The 10,874-nt window shown below is 36.6% G+C and overlaps 1 protein-coding gene and 1 long non-coding RNA gene across 11 annotated transcripts; both read left to right on the top strand.

Annotated features, from left to right (window-relative positions):
- On the top strand, positions 1–5,316 carry LOC125196324. 10 transcript variants are annotated; one of them, XR_007171879.1, is made up of 6 exons: positions 1–33; positions 968–1,101; positions 1,447–1,486; positions 1,712–1,809; positions 1,993–2,073; positions 4,669–5,316. It is a non-coding gene; the product is annotated as an uncharacterized LOC125196324 (long non-coding RNA). The 10 variants fall into 10 exon arrangements; XR_007171875.1 differs by having other exon boundaries at positions 1,447–1,547; XR_007171880.1 differs by having other exon boundaries at positions 968–1,153.
- A 2,917-nt stretch (positions 5,317–8,233) lies between these two features.
- Positions 8,234–9,926, top strand: LOC125193607 (protein DETOXIFICATION 51-like). The gene has a single exon (XM_048091439.1). It carries the CDS (start codon positions 8,353–8,355, stop codon positions 9,814–9,816), a length of 1,464 nt encoding a protein of 487 aa, XP_047947396.1. The 5' UTR covers positions 8,234–8,352; the 3' UTR covers positions 9,817–9,926.
- The last annotated feature ends 948 nt before the right edge of the window (positions 9,927–10,874 follow it).

Raw genomic sequence — 10,874 nt, 5'->3', positions numbered from 1 at the left:
ATGTTGATCAACTATGAGCTGCCAATGAAGAAGGTGTGTTTCTTGCAGCCATGCTTATGCCTGTAACAATGGATGCTTCCAGTACATGGTAGCCACCTCTTTATCTGTGAATTATACGCCGATAAGCTTGAAGTATGCGTTTGTTTTTCTGACGAACAAATATGCATGTAGAGGGATCTTATATAGTTATATGCCTTGAGAAGAAAATAGGTGTCTTCTTGTATGCATTAATTTATGAAATACTGAGTATCTTATTAGTATGTCAACCATCTCTTGTTTATGATACACACAGTCAAAGTATATTGTAGGGGCCGATTGAAATATATATTAGAGAAAAACATGTGGATATTTGAACTAAATATATTGGCTTATTGCTACTTCGTCATCAATATATAATAAGCTAGATATCATTATTGAGGGAATTGCATATGGCATGTTTTAAACCACAGATGCTAGGAACGAGAGAATTCCGCAGTGGAAGGGTTTTTTGAAGTTTGGAAATTCTTATGTTGACTTCATGAGCATTACGAGAAAAGGGAGTGAGTTGTTTCTCTATCATCACTTGATAACACTAGCATACATGTTAGGAAAGTATAGAGAAGGGAAAACTTCTCACATAAATCAAACAAGCACCAAACTAATAATTCAACAAATATGAAATGGCTGGAAGAAAACCCTCCAGGAATGCTGCTCAGGGTATGAGTGATACACTGGGTTGGTGAAGATGTCTTCTTGCTAGGGTGAGCGAGACATTGGGAAAACAGTTGCTTTGACATTACCTGGTGGTGCTTGAGGATTAATAATAGTGGGAACACATGGATCATATTATAGTATAAGTTTTGTAATGGGTTGTTACTTTCTCTATTCTCAAAGTGTTGTCTATATAATAGTTTCTATTGTAATTTTACCAGATATGAGATGCAAATTCATGTCATAGAACCTAACCTCTTGATTTCCTGGTATTTAGCTTGTCATGCAGCTCTGGGATACTCTTATAGCTCTATCAATTAATATTGGCATGGTTTACCGTAGCCCCAATCCTGCATTTTCTGGAGATTACAATGATAAAAGTTTCACATGTGTTACTCAACATGAAAATAAGTGAGATTTGTTGATGATACTGTGAATGCAATTATCATTTATAGCTAATCAGGTCAGTTTGTGACCTGAGTTTGGATCTATCATATATCTAATCTTATAGTAGTATAGTAAAGTAGTAACCATATCAGGAAAACCCCACTTCTATTTGACCAGAAATTAGAATACTAATCTTCTTCGGTAATTAGGGATCAGATATAAAAACACAAAAATGTAAATAGCTACTTAATATATTTCTGCTCTCCTTCACAAGGATTAAATATGGCACATGATCTCAAACCATCTCTCTCTCTCTCTCTATGACTTTGTAAGTTGTAAACTTGAGAAAGCGATTATGCTCTCTTGCAGGAGACCTATATGAGGCGAATGACGGCTTGTTTGTCAGCAGGTTTGTTTTAAATAAAGGAGTCTGAATTTGGCTTGCAAGAATGCTGGGGCTGATGGGTGTTGTATGTTCCCTGTCCTTATTTTTCACTTCTGCGTCATGCAAAATTGCTGGGAATATCAGTTGCATGTTTCATATAGCATTTCCCTTTCTTTCCACTTCTTCATGGTTTTGCAATTTCCTTTTTATATTGAAATGATATTAACTTTTTTTTTCCTGAGCATATAGATGGAATAGTGATTAGCATGGTTGTTGGAGGAGAAGTAGTGATTCTGAAAAACCTTGAAGAGAGTAGTGGTCTTGTCATAGCTGAAATGCCTATAAATGTAAGTTTCATCTCATGTTTCTTGTAAATTCTGATGATATTTTACTGTATTGCTGTCAAAATATGACTCCTCATTCTTTACAATCACAAGACTGGCCCTGAAATTCAGTTTTCGAATGATTAAATTATCATGATTTATATACCATGTCTGCAAAATGATATGGTCAAAGTGTTATGCAAGCAGATCTTTGAGATGATTTGAACTGTCAACCTGCTTGAAGTCTCTGAAGAAATGTATGGTTTGACACACATGCCTTCTCAAAAGGTCATTTTTCTTGTACTTTAAAATGTTTTTTTGGCATGTAATGGCAGGGCTAGTTCAATAGGTGTTTGTTATTGATTATTTTGCATCATAGTTTTCCTGTTCTTTCATAACTTCAACAAATAGAAGCTGTTGCTGGAAAACTGAAAAGCTTGTTTTGAACATTTTTTTTCTGGAATAAGTGATAGAACTTAACCAACTGTTATGTCCAAACTTAGCTAACATAGGGCTAGAGGTGCAGCAGCTCAAATTTTGTCATGTACTCCCCCTGTTCGCCATTAAGTGTCCCATAATGCCATTTGGGATGTCCACCATTAAATGTCCTATTTCACTTTTACTATTTTTGATAAACACTAACTTATGTCACTCACATTTGATTATAAAACTAATTTATAAAAGTAGAAACCACATCCCAATTACTTTTTTCTACCCACTTCACTTTACATTTCTTAAAACTAGTGTCAAGTCGAAGTGCGACATTTATTCATGGATGGAGGTAATAATTTAATAAATTTTCAATTGATCCAAATGTACAACTGACAGGGTTCTCAACTCTCTGCCATATCTGCTCCCCCTGTTGTTAAACAACACAAGAGATAATGTTTTCCAAGGACAGTAAGGAAGAAAAATTATAAGTAAAGAGAGGCGAGGAACAAATACTAATATTGAAAATTTGGAATTGTTGGCTGGCTGGCTGCTAGACTTGTTAACATCTTGATTCCAAAAATGGCTGGACTAGCAAATATTTTGGTAATTATTTTAAATAACAGACATCCTTTGGATTTCAGGATACTTAGGACTAAATAGAGCTTGATTAGTAGAAATTTATTGCACTGAGGACACTCCTGAACAAGTCCTCGAGTTGTTATTATGATTTTGAAATCCTCAACTAGGGATCAATCAACAACTACAAACTTAATGATTTCAACTACATTAACAAACTCTTTTGCTTTCTCACAGTAAGATTCAGTACATAGCATCAACCCTCTGCTATTCACTTCTTTCCAAAACATAAATCTAAGGGGTGCTTGGTTAATAGTTAGAATAGGGGAAAGGGAAAGGGAAAGAGTAAGATAATATATCAACATGGAGTGATTTAGTTTTCCCCGGCTTAAGGGGGTGGTATGGCCCATTGCCTAAATGAGGTATCAAAACACTATTCATGCAATCATACCTTGTTACCCAGCGTCTCTTTTTTTAATACTTTCACCCAGTCCCTCACATCCAAACCAATCAACCAAGCAATCCAACTTTTTAGTACATGAATTTCAGACTGGTCTCAATTTAAATATATCTTAGTGTTGATAAAATAGACTTGAGTCTCATACAATATAGAAGCCATGACCTTGTCAAAATACTAAGAGGTTTTTCGACTCTTTCCTGCCTTAAATGCTGGAATGCAAGCCAAAAGGCCTGAGGGTTGCACTTTTCTGGCAAAAAGAGAACTGCAACTATCTATGTTGTCTAGCAGTAACTGCATTAGAAGGATTTTCAATAATGTCCTGGTAATTTCGTCCATTCTTTGTTGACTTTGAACTTTTGTTAAAATAGAAGACATTTCATGACCAACAAAGTTGGACTTTGCTAAAGCCTATATATTCTGGCTTGCATGTTAATTTCAGTTGTTGGCACTCTGTATTGTGAATATGAGCTTTCTTCTCTTGGTGCTGCTTGATGGTCAAATTGAAAACTTATGAAGTATTCAAGTACCTTTGTATCTGCAAATTGTTAACCATTCCCTGAAATTTCAATTTTCTAAAGCCTGATACAATTGTAATAGCTGCCAAAGAATGGCCCTTTCTTCATATGAGTTGTGCCTGTATCATATGGAGGGATGGTAGGGGACCAGGATTCTTTTAGGAGGGAAGTTGATTAGATGTTGCTTTTACAGCGAAGCATAGAATAGGCCCACTTTGGGTCCTTTTGTTTGAATGTTTGCATGTTCTTCAGCAGAAAATTTGGCCCAGCTTTAGGTCCCCACAGATGGTTAATATGTAGTTGTTATAAATTTCATATAAAGCTCATATACTCTATTTTTCCTGTTGCTTATAGCTTTATGAATCACTCATATTTTATCCATTTATGGTAGATAATAATTCCTCCATCCTCAGCATCATGATTGATGCTAAATGATTTATTGGGTGGCTTGTGTCTGAATCGGATCCACTAGAAAATTGCCTGGTTTTAAATGACTATTCATAAGTTTACTTGGTTGTGGAATATATAAAAATGAGGTTGTAAAACTCCTTTTATTAAGAAACTATTACTGGAGCTGCCTCTTTCTTATATATTAAATGGAGATTTTGACTTGTTCCTCTTGTCGAACTGTGTTTACTTGCTTCCCTTGCTTAGCCTTTAATTACCTGCATATGTACTGGAAGTTTCTTGGAAATTATGACTGGGAACTTAAAAACTTGAAATGTGAATGATAACATGATTCACAGTCCCCGTACTGGAAAAATGCTAGAGCTATCTACTGAAATAATAACCTCAAAATTCAAATTCAGAAGTATGTATTCCTGATACCGCCGTAGGAAGTAGTTTTTTTCTTCAGTACTTTTCTCTCAACTTTAATGAATTTTTAATTTCCCTCTGCAGCACAGATGAAAGTCTCTAAATAATTGAAGGTTTTGATGTCAGAAGAAATCCCAAGCACACCACCAAGATGCCTTCTCACAGTGGTTTTTTTAACCCTAATTTCTTCTGTGCAAATATGTACTTAAATTCAATTGAATGACTCCCAAGTTTGTCAGTTAGAAAAGGAACATCATCAAATTGCCTTGCTTTGTTGATCATCTTTTAGAATAAATATCATGTTGCTGACACTTCTTTCTGAGCTGCACAGAAAGATGCGGCAAGAATAAATGAGATGTCCAATCTTTGGAGATCATGTCCAAATTAGTAAAGTTGGTGTCTTGTTAATTTGATGGATAAGCTACACTAGTATCAATTGGGGTATAAAAATTGACAGCATGATCACGAAACTTTATGCCGATGCTGGACCTGTTTCGAGCAACAAGACCCCAGAAGTGGGGATGTGATAAAGCAAGATCATGTCTGTCTTAAGGGAAGAAGGAGGACATGATGGTCCCTGTTTACTTGTGATGAAAATGGTAATGATTTTTGTATTCTTCATTTCAAGCAATGATACATCCCTTTTTGTGGCCTACCCTCTTCTGCTCTCTCTGCTGTATTGAAAGGAATGCATTATAAAAGCAGTAGCTACTGATATTTCTTTGTTCTTCAGCCTTGGTTGAGTGTTACTTCTTTTGAGTTCTCAATCAATTTCTCAACTGATAGTGATAGTTTTTTACCTTGCCTTTCCTCACATGTATACCAATTAACTGTTGTTTCTTTCTCTACCGATAGTGATAGTTTTTTACCTTGCCCTTCCTCATAGTTGGAAAACTCTCATTCTTGTTCCATGTCGACTTAGTGATGAATTTCTTTAACGGTAGTGATAGTTTTCTGCCTTGCCCTTTCTCATTGTTGATAAACACTCATTCTTGTTCCACGTCCACTTGATGATGATCATGTCTCATCTATATGTTTTTGGATAACTCTTCCTCCTTTTGGACCCTTTTAAGGGGTGAGTGATTCATTTCTTCACTCATATTTTTACACCCGGATTTATACGGGATGATTAATGTCCTAATTCTATATGGTATCAGAGTAGACCCAAGTTGATATGGAACTATTTGTTTGCGCGTGTGGAAGTCCGTTGTGCATTATAGCCCATATGTGCAATGCAGGGGTATGTTGAAAAACACTCATTTTCGTTCTACGTCAACTTGATGAAGGTCACGTCTAATTTACACTCGTTCCGTTCCATGTTAATAAAGTCATTTTCCTATCTTGGGAAGTTTAAGTTAATTGAGTTATTTCTGTTTTTTAAAGTAATTCTCTCTTTTACTTTATTCTTTCTTACTTTATTCTCATTCTCGCTTCTTCTTTCTTACTTTATTCATTATTTATTTAACACACTATTCTTAAACTCTGTGTCGAAAAGAAATGTCTCTATTAACATGGAACGGAGAGAGTATCTTTTTTGATAACTTTTCCTCCTTTTAACCCTTTTTTGGGAGTGAGTTATCCATTTCTCCACTCTTATATTTACACCCAGATTTATACATTTACTTGACAATAATGGAGTTTGATAAGAAGTAGTGAATATATTGATTTGTAAATTTGTTATAGTGGTGCTGTTGCATGGGCAGCGCAGCTGACATAAATAGAAGGGTATTTCACATGTACTTCTGTCGTTGCAGTAGGGAGAATAACAACTCCTGCCCAACTTGCACGTGAGGTACTCACCTTCGATCCAGCACACTTTATTTTAAAATGATATTTCGTATGCTAGAATAACTATATAATCGATATTTTCGAGGTTTATTAGCTACGGACATTAATTGGGCCAGCTCAGTAAATTTAGGGCTCGGGCTACAGGTTAATTAGGTGAGAGCTAATCAGAATGTGATTTTATCGAATTTAAATATTCAACTCTAACCTTAAATATTCAGGTTTTGGGATAGCCCAAAGGGCTAGTTGGCCTGCCATCAATAAAATTAACATGTGGTCAATCTAATACTCCTTCCGTCTCAAAGTAGTTGAGTCGTATTTCTTTTTGGGTTGTCACAAGATAGTTGAGTCATTTCATTTTTTCCGAAAAGTTTTGCCTCCATTACTATGGAATGGAGGGAGTACTAATTTAAAATTTTTATAAATAAATGAAAATTAAACATATTTTGAAATATTTTAAAGCATATTTTAAAAACTAGAATATTTATTATAGTTAACTAGAATTTTCTTAATTCATCATCTATTTATTATAATAAAGTTATTTTTGTTTTAGCAAAATGTAATAATTATATTTTTTTTCTCGTACTTTCTTCTATCTTTTACTTTATTATCTCTAATATTAACTTATTTCTTTTTTACTTTATTATCTCTAATATTAACTTATTTCTTAATTGAAGTAGTGAAAAGAAATGTCTTTATTAAAAAGATGAAAGAAGTATTTAAATGTGGACTTTACAGTTTGCAGTTAATTATTAATTGATTTAATATTTTAATAAAATGATAATCAAAAGTATTAGATATGGACTTTTCAGTTTGCAGTTAATTATAAAGTGATTTAATCTTTTAATAAAAGGATAATCAAATGTTCAATCAAATAACGTCTAATCTTTTGTTTCTTAATCTTTATGTTGCATATTGCTTCTCTTTACGATTAAATAATGATCTAGTTTATGGGTGTATCAACTTAACGAACATAATAAAGATATTACGTGCCCTATGACGAATTTAACATAGTTAATTTATTTTGGAAAATAATTTTAGATAATAATTATTACTCTCTCCATTTTCTAAAATTAAAATTCTTTCCTTTTTTTCATTTTCTATAAATAGAACTTTCAATTTTTGTAAATGGACCCTACAATACACTAACACTAATTACACTATTTTTCTCCTCATGCTTCTTACTTTACCTATTTTTTCTTTTTCTATTTCTTAATTTATCAATTTTGCTTTAAAATTCGTGCAGTTTCAAAAGTTCATATTTTAAGAAATGGAGGGAGAGTTTATATTTTTAGTCATCTAAGTATAGAAATGTAATTAAATGCAAACTTTAAATATTGTACAAACTCCAAAGTATGATCCTGACTGTTAGAAAATGTAACATATAACAACTTAATAGCAAAAAAAACATTAAATCCTAAATCACTACCCTCGTCCAAGTATATATATCAATCTACCATGTTCAACACTAACAAAAATAATTATATTTGATCTACTCTTAGAAATGAAGTACTAGTATTAGCTTTTAGATTTAGATATATTTTGAGCCATATGATAATATATTTTTTTAAATTAAACAATTAGATAATTTTAATTATGTCATTTTTTATGAATAAACCTATATTTTGTTCTCTTGCGATTTTCAACTAAACCTCAAAGGATAGAGAAGTGGCCACAAAAACAAAATTAAAAATAAACAGAAATGGAAGATATGAGATGAAAAGAAGGTGTGAGAAGTGAGTCCTTGAATGCCATATACTTAATTAAAGGTATGTAAGTTTATTATGTAGAAGATCATGATGAGGATAGTGTTGGTAAGTGGGGTGAATGCTCTTAGCCTTGTCTAGCAGTAAGTAGTTACAAATATCTGCCTTGTCTTCTTCCATATATATATCTCTCATCTGTTCCCACACCACAAACACCCACCTTTTTTGAACACACTCAACACGTTACTTGTTGCTGTGAGTTTTGGTAAATGCTTCCATGCCTTCATCACCTCTTCTTCGCACCCAACGCGGTGCAAAGGTCATTTCCGACTTCCATGGCTGCTCACGCCTCTCTTTCAAAGAGGTGATTGTTGAGATGAAAATGCTGTACACAATAGCCTTCCCCATGATCATCACCGGCCTCCTAACCTACGGCAAGTCCTTCATCTCCATGCTCTTCCTCGGCAATCTCGGCAAGGACGCCCTTGCCGGCGGCTCCCTCGCCATCGCCATTGCCAACATCTCCGGCTACTCCATCCTCTACGGCCTCTCCCTCGGCATGGAGCCCATCTCCTCCCAAGCCTTCGGAGCCAAGCAATGGCCCCTCCTCTCCCAAACCCTCTATCGCACTCTCCTCCTCCTCTCACTCTCATGCATCCCTATCTCAATCCTATGGCTCAACATCCACCCTTTCCTCCTCTTCTTCAAGCTTGACTCTTCCATCTCCGCCGCCGCCGTCCCCTACCTCGCCTTCTCCCTCCCCTCCCTCCTCTTCCAATCCCTCATCAACCCCCTCAAGATCTACCTCAGAGCTCAAAACATCATTTCCCCAATCATGTCTAGCGCCATCGTCGCCCTCGCCTTCCATGTCCCCACTGCCTACCTCCTTGTTGCCCACCTTCGTCTTGGTGTCCCTGGCGTGGCCCTCGCTTCTGCAGCAGCCGACCTGGCCCAGTTGACAACTCTACTATCTCATGTAGAAAACCTTTCTTCCCTTGGCGGTGGCGGCGCAACCGCCACTGCCAAGGAGTGGCAGGCGCTGCTAAAGCTGGCGCTGCCTAGCTGCGCCGCCGTCTGCCTGGAGTGGTGGTGGTACGAGATCATGATTCTCCTGGCGGGCGTCCTCCCGGATGCCGCCGAGGCCGTCGCCTGCATGGGAATCCTCACACAGGCGACCTCCCTCGCCTACGTCTTCCCGTCCGCCCTAGGCCTTGCAGCATCAGTCCGCGTCGGGAACGAGCTGGGCGCCGGGCAGCCGGGGCGGGCGAGGGGGGCCTCGCTGGTGGCGGTCGCGTGTGCGGCCGCCACCAGCCTGGCGACCTCGTCGTCCATGCTGGCTGTAGCCGGCGCATGGGGCCGGGCGTTCACGGACGACAAGGCCGTGGCCGCCCTGACGGCGGCGCTGATGCCGGTGGTGGGGCTCTGTGAACTGGGAAACTACCCGCAGACCACCGGGTGTGGGGTGCTGAGGGGAAGCGCGAGGGTGTCCCTCAGCGCCCATATAAATGTGGGGTCGTTTTATGGGGTTGGATTGCCACTGGCAATATGGATGGGCTTTGTGTTGGAAATGGGCCTGTTGGGGTTATGGTTGGGCCTACTGGGGACCCAAATCGTGTGTGCGCTGCTCATGGCTTGGATATTGGGCACCACGGATTGGGTAGTGGAGTCCCATAGGGCGAGGCAGTTGATAGGGATGGAATTTGAAGATCAAGGCTTGGCATCAATCAAGACATTATCTTGATTTCCTTCTCCACTGTGCTTTTCTTCTTTCTCCCTTTGTAAATAAATAAATTAATTAATCTATTAATATATAAAAGGCCAATTTTAGGGAGTTTTGAACAATTATTTTATGCAAGGGACAGAAATCTAATTAAAAAAAATTATTAAATTACTTTACACTTTCAACCCATTTAATATCGGTGACAGTCATGTTTAACATACTACAACGAATAGTTTAGAATTTGGTTAATGGCCTATTAAAATAAGTTTACAAAGTTTTGTCAAATTCTGATTTTTCTGCATCTTTTAAAATTTTAATGAAAAATTATAAAAATTTAAAAATCTCAATTGTCCCATGATAGCTTTTCTAGGGGATAATTCGATGCTAAATTGTTGTACATATGTAAAAATTTTAGTATCGTCAATAAATAGTTACATAAATGATTAAAAGATATCGTTTGAGCATCAGAAAGTAAAATAGTTACATAAATTTAGTTAAATAAGAGAATTGAATTTTTATGAAATTTCTTAATTTATCATTCAGATTTTAAAAGTACGATACATACTAAAATTTGATTACACTTTGTTATTTTATTGCCTAACTCTAGAGAATTCCGTATTCGAAAGTTATATGGGGTATATGTTTCCATCACAAAGTTACCCATTAAAAAGTCTTTGCCCAAGGTGTTGGGATGCCATTCCAAATTATGGTTATGGACCGAATTGAAATGCATTATTTTTCAGAACAAGCCACTAAGCTAGATATAATAATGTGCATTTGATCAATCAAGAAAGCTTGACCACTACTTATTAAATATTTGGTGATAGCTTATTGATGGCGCACCAACTTGGTGAATTCAAAAAAGCCAAAAGATGCCATATATGTTAATAGCTGCATGTTTCTCATTTGCTACTTGCACACGGATTCTTGTACCACTACGACATCTTTATTCGAATTAGCATCACAAGATATACTCTATAGCTACAATTGAATTATCTATTAAGATAATGTTCTTGATTTTTTGAAAGCGATAATTACTTAATCAATCGCATAATGCTCTCTATGATAATATGGCTTTT

The sequence above is a fragment of the Salvia hispanica genome, chromosome 6, assembly GCF_023119035.1.
Source record: "Salvia hispanica cultivar TCC Black 2014 chromosome 6, UniMelb_Shisp_WGS_1.0, whole genome shotgun sequence".
Lineage (NCBI taxonomy): Eukaryota > Viridiplantae > Streptophyta > Magnoliopsida > Lamiales > Lamiaceae > Salvia > Salvia hispanica.
The sequence above is the reverse complement of the archived record's forward strand: the minus strand, read 5'-3'. Positions and strand labels throughout refer to the sequence as shown.